Source organism: Saccostrea cucullata, unplaced genomic scaffold (assembly GCF_032062105.1).
Source record: "Saccostrea cucullata isolate Sc308-1 unplaced genomic scaffold, CSIRO_AGI_Scuc_v1 ctg4399, whole genome shotgun sequence".
NCBI classification, from domain to species: Eukaryota; Metazoa; Mollusca; class Bivalvia; order Ostreida; family Ostreidae; genus Saccostrea; species Saccostrea cuccullata.
The window spans coordinates 1-17,990 of record NW_026931166.1 but is presented as its reverse complement, the minus strand read 5'-3'; the positions used below and the strand labels follow the sequence as shown (position 1 = coordinate 17,990).

Genomic DNA, 17,990 nt, shown 5'->3' with positions numbered 1-17,990 from the left:
GTAATTTCTTCATAATATTAAAAAGGAACAATGACACCCATTTAAGTTTTTTTTTGTATGTAGATTAATTGATAATAAATGACCCTCCATTCAAAATACTGCATTGATGGAAAAAGATATGGGTATGTTTTTAGAATAGCATAATCTTAGACGTACTATTCTGCAAAACATGAACATCAAATATACCTATATTTACCTATATTATATTAATTTTTTTATACATATCTTTAAATCTTTAATACACTGAAACCTGTCTTATCCGACATTTACGGGAAACAGATTACAAATGTATGTGTAACAAGGTATAGAATTGAAACGTGTGAAGATCATAGACATAAGTAGAAATTAATAATGAAATTGAATGGTGGAAATCACAGTAAATCATATTGCAAATGTGTCGGATTAAACAGGTTCCACTGTAATGGGTTTTACACTTAAGTAATCTTTATCCTAATTAACCGTTTAGACATCTTCATTAATCAGTGTTTGTAAATAAAAACAAAATATTTCTAAATTCAAATTTATTACAACTTATATAATGTACATCTTTTACTAATTACATTAAGTAGGAAAAAATACAATTATTTACTGCTTTAAAGAATTGTTGAAACCCCCTCCTTTTACCGAAAATATATGTTTACAAGTTTGCCATGTTAAACATTAAAATGAAGCCCCGCGATAAAGATTGATTTAAAATCGTTTGATGGATGATCTTTCGTCTGTAAAAAAAAGAATTAAATTAATGTTTCACAGAAAATAAGAGCATACCCTTCTAAAAAAGAACTTCAAATAACCGTTTGAAATTTTCACAGAAATAGAAAAAGAAAACAAAAATGGTTATAATGTTAAAATGAGGATTACCTAGTGACGCCTGATCATCATCGTTGTTTCTCTGATAGACGATGCACTCCTTACTTTAGGAAACCACGGTTTGAGCCAGGACTCCGAAGACCATTGACCATTGAGGAAGGCGTCATGACAATTGTTAAACCACCAGCCTCCTCTACGTGCTAACTGTAAGCAGCACAGTTACGGTCACTAGACCCGTCGTTATCTCTGTCTGGGGTGGAGAAGAACATTCCTAGACAGATCGTAGTTATTGGGGTAACCAGTGTCAAACATAGAGTCTTCTGTAAAATTACACAAAACCAATCACAGAGAGAAATGATTTATATATCTTCGATTTGATTGTCAATAATAATACTGAGGTACTTCTATGATAGACGGCTTTAGGTGCTGAAAAGAGCGATAGTATATAAATAGTTCAGTCCTTGAATTCCAGCAGGCATGTTCATCAAGCTATCTTAGGACTTAGGAGTGTCGTAATGACGTCTTAGAAGTGTCCTAGTCTTAAGTCAGTTTCTTAAAGATTTCTTAAATCAAGGAACATGCCTTAGTTTTATATAACTTTAAGACAGCGGAAAACTTGTCCTTAAATCATCCTTTGTTTGTTTTGATGATTATGATTTTGGACCTTGTAAGTATTAGCTTGTTTCTAAGCAGTCTGTGTACTGAGTATGAGTTGATGATTTACACAAATTATAAAAAAAAAGAGGTTTCTAAAAGGCCTCTTCTTTGCAACAAAAGTTACGATGTTTGTTAGTTTAAATACAAAGATGATATTTTACACCTTATCAAAGAAGCACCCGAGTGTTGCACTAAAAATATCAGTTTTTTGTGTAACGTTATACCTTTTTTCACGTTAAGAAGGGGAAAAATATTATGGACTAAATGTAAGGGAAAAATGTAATTGAATTGCCCAAAATTTAAATTTCCGGAAACTCTTTGTCTTAAAAAGAATTTCCCATTCACAAAAATATACCAAAGACACGTGTGTGTTGGGAGAGGAGGGGTGTTGTTCGTTAACTAAAAGTGAAGTGGGGTGGGGTGATCGGTTATTTATCAAAACTTATATTAATAGCAAGAAACTTATCTTCGGAAAATAACGAGGGGCTACCCCCTTCCCATATTTCTTAGCATACTACGTGCTATTATGAAACAGTGAAACTACTGACATGTTCTAATTTCTGAATTATCCGGTTAGGACTAAAAACAAAATTTAGAACAGTCATTTAAATATATAAACTTTTGAGAATTTCAATTTTTCGAGAACAAAATGTTGACTCTGAATAGCGATTTTAAGGTAGATGATTAAGAAATTAATAATATTAAATTATAATTTTTTAAACTATTAATTGTTTCAGTGTGATTTTCAGCGGTACTTAATATCTTATAATTTGAAAATGAGAACATCAAAATATCTTGATGTCACATGTAGGTATAGATATTTATGATATTGTCACAATCAAAGTTGATTTTGTTATTTGTTTATTTGTTTTTTTGTTTTATTAGTATTGCCCTGTGTTGACCCTTATTTGTATTTAGCGTTTATCCTGCAAAGAGCCCCATTGTGATGCTCAGGTGATTTAAATATTTGGCCAGTCGCTATATAAGGTGATGTCAGGTTTGTCTTGGGTAGCGCACGTTTTCCTTGACCAGTGAAAGTAGTTTCACAGTTATGTCCATGGAGGGTTAGGTACCTTTATTCGTGGTAACTGAATCTCCAATCAGGGTAAGTGTAATTTACTTACATTTATTATATTAAAATGTAATGCAGTATTATGTAAATTGAGCTTATTCTATTTTTATCCACGAGAAAGTGTTTGAATTGTATACGGGAATTTTATCACGTGCACATGCCGTGCGTTTAAGCGTAAAGTAATGATATTAGTCTATTACTTAGAATGTAACGTTATATTGTACATTATATTGCTTTGCCGTAAGAAGCGGTGTGATACATATTAGTGAAAACTGTATGTTTGAACAAGTATATGTGTAAACATTTATGCTATGTTGTAAGGCAGCCCGTTCGGGGTCAAGCTTATTATTACGCATATTTGTTGAATGTCCCTCTTGATACATGTACTTAAATGTGGTGACACAATGGTTTGGTGCTGTCGGCGGTGGCAACCTGGGCGACTACACGAGGGCGTGGTACGCTAGGCCGAGGCCGTGTGTGTGGAAACGTGGTTTCTTGGTTTTGTCAGCACTGTGGACGCTTAAGACGCTTTGGATTGGCGTGGGACGTCGAGGACGTCGTGGCATTCAGTGCAAGGCTGTGGTACCCGTATGACATGGACCGTAACAAGGATTAGACGTGGACGGTTTCGGGAACGTGGTCCAAGATGAACGCTCATAGACATTTTGAAATTCATTAATTTTCATTTTGTATATTTGTACATATATGTTTTTATATAAAATTGTAAATAGAAAATAGTCTTGTTATCATTGATCAAGCTTAGGGTGTCGTGACAGATATGTTAATCATTGTGAACGTTGAGAGACTGCTGTTAATGAACGTAAATGAGAAAATACATTTTGAAATCTATTTCTTAGGATGACGCACCATAGAACTCTAAAGAAAAGTCGGTCGGAAGACAACTTGTTGCACTAGGAATAAGAACGTATAAAGTTATTATTATTTTTCTTCCTTGGTACTTTTTCCCCCGCCAATGATAAACGCAATCCGATTAAGATGAAACCTTTTTAGGGTCAGCAGGCATATTATGTAGGTTTGCGGGACGAAAGTCATTTTTCGCGCACGTGCAATACGAGGAATGACCAACATAATTATGAAAGACGTTAACTATTGAAATCTTTGATGATTTTTTTTTCTAAACTCATGATATATGTATATACATGTATTAGTAATGTAGAGAAGATGATATGATCAAAATTGCAAGATCTCGCGCAAATGCACGTATTCTTCGTTTTGTTTGACTGAAACTAAAGTCACAATATCCTTCTTGTTTTTTGACAATGTCTTTTGAAATTTTAACAAGGACATACATAATGAAGAACTTTAGCATGCTATATAAGAATCTTCATGAAAAAATGTACATGCACCTGTACTGCAATCTGACTGACTGAAACTTTAAATGCCTTTATCTTTCTTGCTTCTCAACAAAACAAGACAAAATTTAGAATATGCTGCTATCAAAATTGAATGCAAGGACATGCGTGCACTTGCGCACGCGCAATGTGTTAAATGAACAATGCATTTGAAAAACGGTAACATTTATTTTTTTTTATAATGTTTTGATTGATTTTCGGAATATAAAGATATGTTAATGGTTTTTACAAGATGCCATGATCATTTTGCATGTGCATGCATGCACACATGCATGCGCGTGCAATACGTCAAAATCAAATATAGTTTATATCATTTTAGCTATTATAATTCTTTTATGAAAAATCCTTTGATACTGAGTATATAAAAAATGTTTAGTGAAAATTGGCACTGAAAGAAAGTTGGGGAGCATTTGGGGAACTAGTTAGTATTATTTTTCTAGGGTACTTATTTATCCGTTAGTGAACTACTTGTCTAATTAAGGTAAAACCTTTTTAGGGTAATTAGGCATGTTATATAGATTTGCTGAACGTAAGTCATTTTGCGCGCACGTGCTTGCAAGAGTGGGTACGTTCAACACATGAAATTACCAATGTAATGGATAAGGCCATAACTTTTATATTTTTGGATGGATTTTGTTAAAACTAATATTTTATGGATATGTAAGTAGTAAAGACAAGATGTCTTGGTCGAAATAGCAAGATCTCACGCGCTTGCATGTGTGCTTCGCTCTGAAGTCTCAATATATTTCTGATTTTTTTTTCATAATTCTTTAAAATTTTGAACATAGTCACACATTATGAAGATCTGCAGCATGATATACAAGAACTTCATGAAAGCACGTACATCCACGTGTGCTGGCAAGAGCGAGTACGTGCAACACATGGAATTACCATTATAATGGATATAGCCGTAACTTTTCTAATTTTTGATGATTATTTTAAACTAATATTGTATGGATATATTATTAGTACAGACAAGATGACATGGTCAAAATAACAAGATCTTAATCGCATGCAAATGCTCTTCTCTCTGATTGGTGAAACTAAAGTCTCAATATCCTTCTTGTTTTTCGTCAAAATTCTTAAAAATTTCAAACATTGTCTTTCCTTATTAAGATCTACAGCATGATATATAAGAATTATCATAAAATCACGTACACACGTGCTTGTTTATCGGCAAAATGGGATTTAATTAAGAATATAAAAAGGTATGATAGATTCCAACATTATGCTACTATCAAAACTTAATGCAAGGACATGCATGCACGTTTGCATGTGCGAAATGAATAATATACTTTTAAAATGGTAATATTTATATCCGTATTTTTTTTATTCTTAGTATATCAATATATGTTAATTATTTAGCCAACATCCCATGATCATCTTGCATATGTATGCACGTGTTCGCGCATGCAAAATGTTAAATGATATAATTGTAGTTTTTATACTTAAATGAAATACTGAGCAAATAAAAAAGTCCTGATACAGAAATAAAGCACAATTTAGAAAGCGTTTGGGGAACATATGTAACGGTCCTATTGTAATGGTTACAATTCACAATTGTTAAGGTAAGACACTCCTGAAATTTGTTATATCAAGGATTTTTTGAGAAGTATATTTTGGATAAGTACTCATAAAGTGTAACTCAAAATTGCAAAGAAAATAGGGGGTCAGTGTGCATCCTACTGATCTACGGTACATTTAAGTTGACCTTTTTGCACTTAAATTTCATCTCTTTGGTTAATTAATGTAACCCTTATTATATTTGATCAAATGTAAGCATGGCAATAAGTATAATCTTATTTTACGTAAAATAGTTTGAATAATATTTATCATTAAACAAATCTTGCAAATTAATGCGCGTTAATTATTGTGTGACCTTTTTGCACTAAAAAATAATATGTTGGGGGTATTAAAAAAAATAATAGGCAATAAAATTTTTTCTTATATCAAACTTTTTACGACTTTAGTGCTGATCAGTCACAAGTATCGAGTAGTTTAAAATAATGAAAGAAAAAGGTGGGGTCAGTGATGTTAATTTTGAAATATTTGTCAAAATATGTGATTTTCAGGCAAAATATATTGTAAATTTGATCTTGACTTCTTTAATATATTTTCATTTTTTGGCAAAGTTTGTTGAGGGAAGGTGTAAAACTTAGTCTAACAATATAAATTAAGACCTATATTAAATAGTTTTAGCAATATCAAAACGGAAAATATTCTCCGAGTAAAAGTATGTGAGGCTAAATTTCCATTGCATTAAATTTTATAAATGTGCAGATTTGCAGAATTTTCTGCTAAATATCCTTCCACCCTCATAGAAATAGTCCCTCATAAATCTTGCTTCCTTGTAGATTTTTGGGCAGATTTTTCATCGAATGTTAAAAAATTTACATCGTTGAATTTAAATATGTTATAAAAATTGAGTTTTAATAAGTAGTTTTGAAGTAAAAGCTTCTGCGTGAACTTTTCTAAAAAAGCTGACGAGTGACTTACCTTAATTATTAATTTACATCACATGAATTTTAATACTGAGTTACGTCTAAAATACACAGTTTAACATGTTGTTTCCCGTAAAGAGAGATAACTGAAAAAAAACAAGCCAACATAACACTGCGCAATTCATATAGCATCCTTTCCAGTGTAACAGGTGTGTTACACCTTAAAAGTATTTTTTTTTTTGGGGGGGGGGGTTAAGGCCTGTGGAAATATAAATAACCATGTATAAATGAAAAAAGACAATATTCATTTTAGAGATCGTGCCTTTAAAAATGTATAAAATGCAATACGAAATAAATCATTCAAAATTATAACGAGATAAGATATGGTGTACCTGTAAATGTTTTAAAATATTAGATTTTCATTAGATAAAGCATAGGTATTGAAAATATGGAACACATTGAGGTGTTTTGAATATGGCGTTCTTATTATTTTTTTTTTTTAATTTGAGTATGTATATGATTTTTTTATCGTTAAATTTTCGTAATTTTTCGACATGTAAGATTAATGACGCTCTGTAAAGTATTCCGTAGTAGACTAGATTTTCATTTCATAGAGAAAAGGTATTGTAAATGTGAAACACGTTGAGGTGTTTGAATTTTTATTATTAGAATATGTTTTCGACCAAATAATTTTTTGGATCCTCCATTTTCTGTGATGATGTTGATATTTTAGATCAATTACTTCTTTTTTCCGTAGAAGATTAAATGTGAATTATAAAAAAAAAAAAAATACCAGAAACGTGAGCTGAATAACAAAGGAACAATGGTTGAGCAAATGTAATTACAGTATCTGTTTGTTTAAAATGATTACATGATTTTCTTTTTATTTAAAATACTGTATATAATTTGAAATTTTAGTTACTTGACATTAACAAATTCAATGTCTGCTGAATTCCTGAATTGTACCTGCAAATTATATTCTGAGATATAAAACATAATTTATAAGCGTGAAATCATAAAGGTATACAGCATATTTAAAAGAAACACGCATCTTTATCTCTTTTACAAACTTTAATGATTTTTCAATACATAAAAGTATAATTATGATGATATACGTAATTTGAACCCAATTTTAAGACCTTAACAAGGATACACTTACCTAAGGTTCCCGTGGCAGGACCGGCGAGAAAGAGTTGATATTTTTCTGTTTCGTCGGAGACAGAGAATCGATCGTACATTTCATAAAACGTTTCTTCGTCCTCGAGAGTGATGGAAACAAACAGAGATGAGTTCTTCCCCTTTGTTAACAGATGGATTACGTCATTTCCTGTATTAAGAAATATTTGAAATCGGATGAAAAGTCCATTGCGATACAAATAATTCTATTTAAAATATAAAGCTACATTCATGAAAAATGAAATTATTTTCCTTAGCTGTACAATACTGCTTAATTAAGTCTCATAAAAAGTGCTCCAAAATGATTTTCTTCTCTTCTTTTTTTTCTAATATTTGAGATATCAATTAAACACGATATGCGAATGTTGTAGAACACATATTTATCTAGTCTTGAACTCAGATAATTATTGCGGTTTAATTGTTTTACCTGTCACAAGAATTTGTTTTTTCAAACTTTGAAGGAATAAAAAGTTCCGATTTCAGAGTGGTTAACACTTACCAACCCAGACTTCCTGTTCAGGTGAACCAAAATCATTTTTATATTCCCTCCAGGTCCTGTCAAAGCTCACAGATCCGTCTACGCGTTTCTGAATGGCCTTCCAAAATTAACATGTATAACCATTCAATTTATTGCTTCGAACAAAAAAATTCACATTCCTTATATCCTACAATCCTTAAAAAACAATAACAATGTGAGTTTTATCATGAAATTTTAATTTTAAGATAAACTACATACCGTCCATCCCCCGCCCATTGTGGTCATATCGCAATAGACACGGACAGGAATGATCAAGGTACCGTAGGGGTATATATCATACACCCCTGTACTAGTTTGATTGTCTTCGCGAAGATCCTTACAATCTTTTGGCACTGCAACAAAATCTTAAATAAAAAATCAGAATCATACAATGTATATTTACAAGAAGTTAGAGGATATATAATGCTTGCATATATAAATGTTAATTGTTAAAGCCCAAATGTTAACTACAAGTACAATGCAGATTATGTTAAACTGGTACCCATTATCTAAAATCATTTTTGTTTTCTAATTTTTACAAATCACTGATTTTTTTACATGATTAAAGGTATTTAAAATTTAATACAATTATTTATAATATAATAAATTATCTGTTTATTGAAAGAAATGTTAAAGATGAATGCATTTGTAGATCGGATGATAAACCATAAGGAGAATAAAATAGCTGTTGAAAAATCTAGTTACAGATTGTAAGGCTTTTATTTTCAAATGAATTATCCACAAACTTTCCATTTTCCAGATCAGGGGACACACGTTGAATCTGACCGGTAGACAAAGGATGTTTACTCTTCCATGGCACAGGATTCACATCTCAGCTTTCAAGAAAGCAATTTCGAGGAACTAGCTTAAAGTGAGTTTTTTTGTTGTTGATCTAGTTAATTACAAGCTTTAATTTACTAATGGATTAGAAAAATAATTGTCAAAAACCTGAAATGAATATTATTACTAAATACTCTCGGTGTAAGAATTTTATTTCATGTTTTCCATTATATACTAATAGATAGTAAGAATAGAGAAAATAGAGAATAGAGAAAATCACAAATAATAGTTCAAATAATACCAAATTGATCATTGATTTAAAAAAAATAAAAGAAAAAGTATACAGAGAGAAAAAAATATTATAAGAATCAATTATATTGAAAATAGTCTATTCCACTTTAAAAGAAATGCCAAAGAAAAAATATCGTTACGTGTCGAGAGGGAACTTAAAAACCAAAATAGCAAACAGATATTAAAAAAAAAATAACAAATATACATACCGCTATCCGAGTAGTATTTCCAACTGACCTCCTCAGAGAGCTCAGACGTGAATAGTTTCTTGTGGGTACGACATTTCTTCATTTGACTGTTGAATCCAAATAAGACGCACTCCCTTTGACACATCGCTGCACATTCGGTCAATGAATGAGTAAAAGTTCATATTTTGATTTCGAATTCCTATCATTGAATTCCAGTTTCGCCGAATATTTTTGAGAAATAATGGTCGCTTTAGATAAAGCTATGAAGCCAACCATTAAAGAAATAACCCACTGATTGCCCATTTTTTACTTTATATTTTTACAAATGCTCAAAAATGATTTTCTTCTCTTCAACTATCACGATCAGCCAGGAGCATATGAAATCTTACTAATCACTCTAAATTCAAAGAAGATGCTTGAGTTTCTCATTGACAATATCTATGTGTTTTTGGAGACCAGGCCTTCCAACAATTTATTGGAATTTCCAAGGGAACCAATTTCGCTCCGTTATTAGCAGACCTATTTTTATATTCATCTGAAACAGAATTTATGCAAAATCTTATGAGTGAAAAAAAGAAAACACTTACAGTGGCCTTGAACTCTTCCTTCAGATATATCGATATATTGTCAATTAATAATGGTATTTTTCATTTCTACGTCAATAGGATATATCCAGGAGAGCTCGAGATAAAAGATACCACAGAGTTTGACACATCTGTTTCATACTTGGATATTGTACTTGAAAAAGACGTTAGTGGTAACCTAACAAACAAGTTATATGATAAACATGACGACTTTAATTTTTCTATCGTAAACTTCCCTTACTTATGCAGACTAAATCACATGCATACGGAATGTATATATTTTGGTTAATTCGATACGCAAGAGCATGCTCTACGTATGAACAATTTCTAAAACGAGGTAAATTATTAACAAACAAGTTGATAAAACAAGAAAATCAGCAGTCTCGTTCATAGTCATCATTTCGTAAGTTCTATGGTCGATACAATGCCCTTGTCAGCAAATAGAATTTATCATTGAGTCAAATGCTGACTGACGTTTTTCATAAAAAAAATTGTTAATCCATTATTTATACACTGAATTGACGATGTATTTTCCCGTTATTTCTCATGACAAGGAACACACAGCGGATGTGACTGGTCGGCAGGAGATGCTCACTCCTCCATGGCACCTGATCCCACCTCTGATGTTTCGGGGGTCCGTGTTTGCTCTGCTGTTATTTTGTACTGTTTTATGGACTTTGAAATTGAATACTGTTCGTTATCTCCATATCTTTGTTTCCTGGGTGAAATACTTAAAATGTGTGAAATTTCATAAATATCGGTGACCATGCGTGTCGACAAATTTTAAGTGGTTACATAGAATGGCTCTTAACATGTTGGTTTCGTATGCACAAATTTATAAGGGGTGTGAGTATATTTTTTTCAAACTGTAAAATGTAAACTTTCCACTAAGTGAAAACAGCGAATACTACGAGTAATATGTGTACGTTTAATCACTAAAGCATGACAAACGTGTGTCCTAACCCGTAATTTTTCTCTACTCGTCCGCTTTTATAATAACATTGTAAATACTTACAAAAAATTGACATGAGAAATATATGGGTGCAATCACCGGTCCCGAGAAAACTATCCTGATACGGTAAGTTCGTGCGAGTTACATGTACGTTTGTTCGTAAGATGTTGGTGTTTCTCTAATTAGAGGCAATAAGTGAGGTAAAATGTACCAGGGTATTTAACAGTTCTTAAACAAGAATGGGTCTCTTCATATTCTTGTCTATACATTGTAGTTCGTTTAAATCGTGTCAGTTCTTATATTATCTGTACCTGTAGTAGCTAGCAATGACTGCATCTCAATTAAAAACGGTGTATTATTTATCATGTACATGTAATAAAGTGATTAAATAAGTACATAATTTAAAATAAGATGGAATTTTAATTAGTTTTTAAACCTTAAACTGGAAGTGAGCTATGCATTAAAAATTTGCATAAAATTGATTTACAATGCACTATTTACATAGAAGTGCGCGTTCTAACTTATATCCATATAAACTATTAATTTCTTCTACACCCTAATTTCAGGCAATTAAATTAAATCAAGCCTTCTAATTATAGTTTTGCACCATGCTGAGAACTATCAGTATCAATTAGAATGTTCTCCTGGGCTGTCTCTTTAACATCTGTACTTGTACTGTACTCTATACTTGTATTATATGAATGTAAATAATTCTAGAGGAAGGGCAGTTTGTGTGTATTATGTATGTATATTTTTTTGGCATTAAATATTTTTGTTTTTTTTCTCTAACTAAATGTAAATTGAAAAGAACAATTTCATTTTAAGCATCAAACTTAACTCATTCGTATTTTTTTTTTAATTCTTTATTAATTATAAATTTGACCGATTTTATCCCAGTATGTTTAAATACCCAGAGGGTAGATTTGATGTTGGCGACAAAGGTATGGACGATGGACGTTTTGCCAAACCATAAATAGTGATATTTCCAGATAGAGTTCCTGCAAGTAAAATAAATCCCTGTTAGTCGCTCAATTTATCATGAACTTTTGATCAAATTACTGCTGCTAAGCATGAATCATTGGAACATTCAAACAAATTATTTTTAAAAGGTAATATAAACATACATCTTTTGAAAATACGTAAAAGTACAAGATGACATTATTTCCTTTAAAATTTATTTTCAAAACGGAATGACATATAATCAAAAGAAACTCACTCTAACACTGGAACCCCTGATCCTTAAGCTATAAAATACACAGTTTGGGAAGAGACATCCCTGCACATTATAAGTATGTACTTAGTTTGTTTATTTAATACCAAGGAGCAGAGAGAAAAAAAAATCAAAGGAATAATACATTTTCACTGTATATTCAATAGAGCCCCGCCCTAGCAGTAGAACCCCTTGACCCTGGTGCCATCAATTTAATTCACAATTGTGGTAGAAGACTAAATGCTCATTACATTCATGCAAACAATTTGACTGTTTGATGTCCAGGAGTAAAGAAGAGTTTTTTAAGATTGCATGAATTTTAGTGGTTTTGTCCCCACAGAAATTTACAATTTGTGTTGCCTTTCACCCATAATTGCTTCAAACAAATGTGGTTGAAATCGGTTAAGTGCTTTCTGAGAAGAATCTAAATATGTTCAAATGTAAACACACGACACACAATATACGACGCACAACACACGACGACGGACGAAAACGGAAAGCAATAGGTCATTTGAGTTTACTCAGGTCACCTAAAAATGTTTATCTTAACAGATGACCTAAAAATAGACCAGAGAAAATGCAGATCAGCATAACATTTTATTTGACTCACGACCATATCACTTTTTCCCCTCTGAAAATTAGCTTAATATATTTTATTCGAAATAAAGTTATGAAAAAATAAGTATAAAATTACTCTTTGTGATATGTGTTTGGTTTATGACCATTTTTGTTGTCAAGGTTTAGAAAAATAGACGTTTTTTTTTAAAAGGCTGAGGAAATTCAGGCTGTTATGGAATGTTGTTGAAATAATATCTGTGTGTAAATAATGACATGATAATGTTGATCTGTTACCCAATTTTTCTCATGAAAATAAATGAATTCTGATTATAATTGTAAAATTTTTGTTCCTTTTCCTTTCTTTTACTGGTAATTTCTTTACAGATTTTAACTACCTTTTTGCTTAAAAAGTTCTGCTAGTATCCCAATGTCCTGTCAGTAAGATATTTATTCGTACAAAATCTTATCCGATGTTTTTATTTTATTTATATATATGAAACGAGATTGTTTGCAAAACGATGCTAGTTCGGGATTCTAGCAGAACTTTCTGTACAAATCTTCTGTTTTGAAATGTCCAGCTTATTGACATTCTGTTGAATTATTGTTGTCACGAATGACAGGGGAAAGGCCGACCTGGAAACCTGTATAACTTATCACAGGTGATCTCAATTTCCATCTTGATTATCCTAATGACAAAGATGCTAAAACTTTACAGAACTTTTAAGGGAACGTGGATTAACACAGCATATTTCTGATGCGACACATCGTCTTGGCCATACATTAGATGTGTTGATAACCAGAGAAGATAGTCCTATATTACAGGGAACACCATTTGTAGCAGATCCTGGTATATGCGACAATAATGGCAACAGAAGTGGTGACCACCTCGCAATTCGCACTTTACTGCGTTTGTCCAAAGCTCTGAGAGAGAGAAGAACGGTAACCTTTCGGAAAATTCAGGACATCAACATAGGCAGTTTCAAACACGATCTTGATTTTTCAAACGTGACTTACAAGGAAGCATCTGTTGAAAAGCTTACCATTCACTACAATAGAGTTCTAACTGCTACCATTGATGTTCATGCCCCTCAGAAATCAAAGGAGATCGTTATACGACCGAATACTCCTTGGTTTACGGATGATCTTTATTCTGCTAAGAGAGATCGCCGAAGGGCTGAACGAACTATGAGAAGAACAAACCTAGCAGTCCACAAGGACATTTTCAATCAGAAATGTATGCAGGTTACAAAACTCATACAACACTGTAAAAGTAAGTTTTGTATAAACAAAATTCAGGAAATAGGCAGCGACTCCAAACAGCTTTTTAAACTTACCAACAATCTTATGGGAAACACAAATTTATCAGTGCTGCCAGAGCATGACAGCGAAATCGATCTCGCATCCAAATTTGGTGAATTTTTTATCGGTAAAATTCAGAAAATCAGAGAAAACCTTTGTTCCTTGACTGAGTTTCCTACCATGGATGTTGTCCTTCGAGCTGACATCAAGTTTGATGGCATTCCTCTGGAAGCGTTTGAACCAGTGTCGATTGCTGAGGTATGTGACATTATCGGCGATGCACCAACGAAGTCTTGCGAGTTAGATCCAATACCCACAAGTGTTTTGAAACAATGTTTGGAGAGTGTTTTGCCAATCATCACTGAAATTATCAACAAATCCTTCTCAGAAGCGTCAGTACCATTGGATTTCAAAAAGGCTATAGTACGTCCCTTGATTAAGCGCCAAGGACTTGACAAAGATGAATTCAAAAATTACAGACCTGTTTCAAATTTGCCATTTTTATCTAAAGTATTAGAAAAAGCGGTGGCATCTCGACTCCAAAAACACCTAAACGCTTACCAGCTTCATGATAACGTGCAGTCGGCCTACCGAAGTAGTCATTCTACAGAAACAAGGACTCTACAAAGCCCTGCTACGGGTGCACCATGATATCACCTCTGCATTGAATAAGAATTCATGCGTTACTCTCGTAATGCTAGATCTCTCAGCTGCATTCGATGTGATTGATCATGATATACTAATCAGTCGCATCGAATACGCGTTTGGAATCACAGGATCGGCGCTTTCATGGATAAAGTCTTATTTATCTGGTCGAAGTCAACAAATTGCTGTAGGTTCGACATTCTCGAGAGAGTTCTTACTCCAGTTTGGTGTACCACAAGGGTCTGTTTTAGGACCTCGTCTATATTGTATGTTTTCCAAACCCATCGGAGAAATTTGCCGGAGACATAACATGTACTACCATTGTTATGCTGATGACACACAGGTTTACCTGATTATTAACCCGAAGGACAGTTGGGACGACATTGCGAATAGACTTGAACGGTGTTTGTCTGATATACAAGACTGGATGCAAAACATCCTTAAGTTAAAACAGGCTAAGACTGAACTCATCATCTTTACATCGAAACGTATGGCAAATGAATTTGCTGGACGTAAACTCGCTTTTGGTGGATCAGTCATCAGTAATGCTTCCTGTGTAAAAAATCTCGGGGTATTTTTCGACAGCAAACTAAGCATGGACTGCCAAATCAATTCGGTTACAAGATCCTGTTACTTCCATCTTCGTAACATCGGTAGAATAAGATCACTCATAACAGAGGATGCTTGCAGGACACTCGTTAGATCTTTAGTGACATCTAGACTCGATTATGGCAATGCACTATTGTTTGGCCTCAATGCCACATCCTTGCGAAAGTTGCAGAAAGTTCAGAACACTGCAGCCAGACTGGTGACACGTTTGAGAAAACATGAGCTTATAACACCAATTCTCATAAATCTTCACTGGCTACCTGTGGCATACCGTGCACAATATAAAATTCTGTTGTACACTTTCAAGGACTTACAGAAGCTAGCCCCGGAATACATCCAGGAACTTGTTCAGGTCTATCGCCCACAACGTTCACTACGGTCTGGGGATTCACTGAGCCTTCTTAAACCACGCACCCGAAGTAAGATGTATGGAGATAGGAGGTTTGATTTATCTTCAGCCACCCTGTGGAACTGCCTCCCGCTGGATCTTCGGAAAGAACAGTCACTTGACGTTTTTAAAGGAAACCTAAAAACACATCTTTTTAGACTCGCCTTTAGCTTATAAGGCTCTAGTCACAATGGACCATCCAGTTGGTTTTATTTAAAAAAAAAAAAATGCCCTATGATTTTACCTTTTTGCTTTTTTATATTGTACCCTTCCTTTGTTTTATATTGTAATTGTTTTCTACGTGTAAAGCGCTTTAGGGTAATTCCATAATTATATAGGGCGCTATGTAAAAGTAGAATAATAATAATAATAATAATAATAACTGACTGCCTCCGAAATACGCGTAGTATGCAATCGATGAAAATAAATTAGCATACCTTTTTAATAAGCCAAAAACCATATGAATTTCACAAAATATTTACAATATTTGCTTTAAGCTCCATTTAAGTATATTTGTACATGCCGTTTTAGCCAATTTTTTTACACGACATGATCAATCCCCAGGTTACTTAATGTACACATATGACGTCATCGGTGGTAGATTTTTATCTTTTAAGATACGGGAAACAAAAAAAAAACATTTTATTTTTGTTATTTTTTTTTTACACATTTCTTATCGTTTTCTAGAGTTAAATTACATTTCTTTATACCAATATTACGAAACTCATTCTTCATGCTTCTTTATTACCCCTGCGCATTTTTCAACAAGGGTATACTAAGAGGTTGTTGCCATGGGAACCAATGCATTAACATATATTTTTTTATGATTCTTAAACCAGAAACTTGTCCTTTATATGAAAGTTCTTATCTTTTAAATTTCAAATTATTTTACTTTCACAACAGATTTGAATCACCTTAATTTGTATAATGTAAGAGCCAATAGCGGACAGAGGTTATATAATAATTGAAATGATTAAATGTTTCTCACCACAATATCCACAGGAGGCTTTGCAGTTATAATTCATAAACTGCTCAGTGCCTGGTGAATTGCATTGAAACCTGGCAACATATTCTGGACATCTGGGAGTTCTGTCATCGCATTGATCTATAAGAATATGATTCCATAAAAAGCGAAACGTAAATAACCGAAAAAGAAACGACTTTTGAGATTTTTTTTAATTTTGTTTTGTAAAAATACTTAAATCGTTTGAAAAGTACAAAAACATGCTTCATTAGTAAATTATATCAATAATTTAAAAATATTTCTAAAACAAAATTACCGTTATACTTGAAGCGCCATATTGTTCCAAGTGGGTTTTCTCCCCAAAACTTGACTGACATAACTTCAACTGTTAGATGTGTGCTCTTGTCAAGAATTCTTCCTGGTAACAAGATTGATGACGTGTTGTATGAATTTACGATGGATATTTCCCATTTTCCAGCAGTCAGCGAGTCTACATTAACAGCAGTCATTACGTGTTCCAAATATGTTATCGAACAGTCTTGTGGGACACGAAATTCAAGCATATTCCTGTGTAAAAAAATAATGATGATTATTTTTTTATTTTATTTATTTTTTTAGAATTTTGATCTTATTGCTTCACTACATAAATGAAAATATTGAAGAATCATATATTTATTAAATAAATTGGAGGTTTTTTTAATACAAGGATAACGAATATGAAGTGAAATAAAAAAAAAAGAACTTTCAGAAACAGGAGTTCATTTGACTTTTTTTTCATCCTCAAATTTTGTGAGGGTTATATTATGAATTCAGAAGATAAATAGAAATGTCTCATTAAATCATCTAAATTTAAAAAAAATTCAAAAATTATGTATCATATACCCGTTAACATGCTCGAGTGAACAAATCACACGTTCTTCAACATTCTTCCAGGTCTTTGCTTTTGTAACAAATCTTTGTACATCAAGTACTCCAAATCCAAAAGATAAAGAAACTGAAAGGTTTGTATATCAAGGAATTGATGATTTAATATTTACTAACTTAAATTGTTAAAAGGGCTTTTATAACATTTTTTTTATAGTTTCATAAATTTACACAAAAAACCGAATGCAGTATAATACCTTATTATAAATAATGTGTTTAACAAGTTGTTGCTTTTTAAAGAGAATTCTATGAAAAATTCATGAAGGTTCAGTCATAATTAAAACTTAAACATTCAAGTTTATGGAGCTATACAATTCTAGTTTTAATAGACCAAATACAAACACGTCTCTCTGTCTGTCTGTCTGCCTTTATACTGTATATTTGTTGTAACAGCTGCATTTTGTTTTGATATTACCTTTAAATCCAGCATGGTTTCTTTCAAAATCAGATGGTGCGAATCCTGCATGGAAATCCTCATCGTTTCTTCCCGATATGGAGAGGAGATGCATTACATCTCGATATGATAATCGATTACTGTAATTAACATTTAAA

The 17,990-nt window shown here is 32.6% G+C and overlaps 2 protein-coding genes across 2 annotated transcripts; both read right to left on the bottom strand.

Moving 5' to 3' along the window:
• Positions 1–1,010: 1,010 nt before the first annotated feature.
• On the bottom strand, positions 1,011–9,450 carry LOC134231625 (fibroleukin-like). The gene is made up of 6 exons (XM_062713609.1): positions 9,327–9,450; positions 8,266–8,411; positions 8,029–8,125; positions 7,513–7,680; positions 7,320–7,333; positions 1,011–1,130 (listed from the first exon to the last, which is right to left on the bottom strand). Exons 1-6 carry the CDS (start codon positions 9,448–9,450, stop codon positions 1,011–1,013), a joined length of 669 nt encoding a protein of 222 aa, XP_062569593.1.
• A 2,277-nt stretch (positions 9,451–11,727) lies between these two features.
• Positions 11,728–17,969, bottom strand: LOC134231627 (endoprotease aex-5-like). The gene is made up of 5 exons (XM_062713611.1): positions 17,854–17,969; positions 17,397–17,508; positions 16,831–17,081; positions 16,539–16,655; positions 11,728–11,839 (listed from the first exon to the last, which is right to left on the bottom strand). Exons 1-5 carry the CDS (start codon positions 17,945–17,947, stop codon positions 11,730–11,732), a joined length of 684 nt encoding a protein of 227 aa, XP_062569595.1. The 5' UTR covers positions 17,948–17,969; the 3' UTR covers positions 11,728–11,729.
• Between the last annotated feature and the right edge of the window lie 21 nt (positions 17,970–17,990).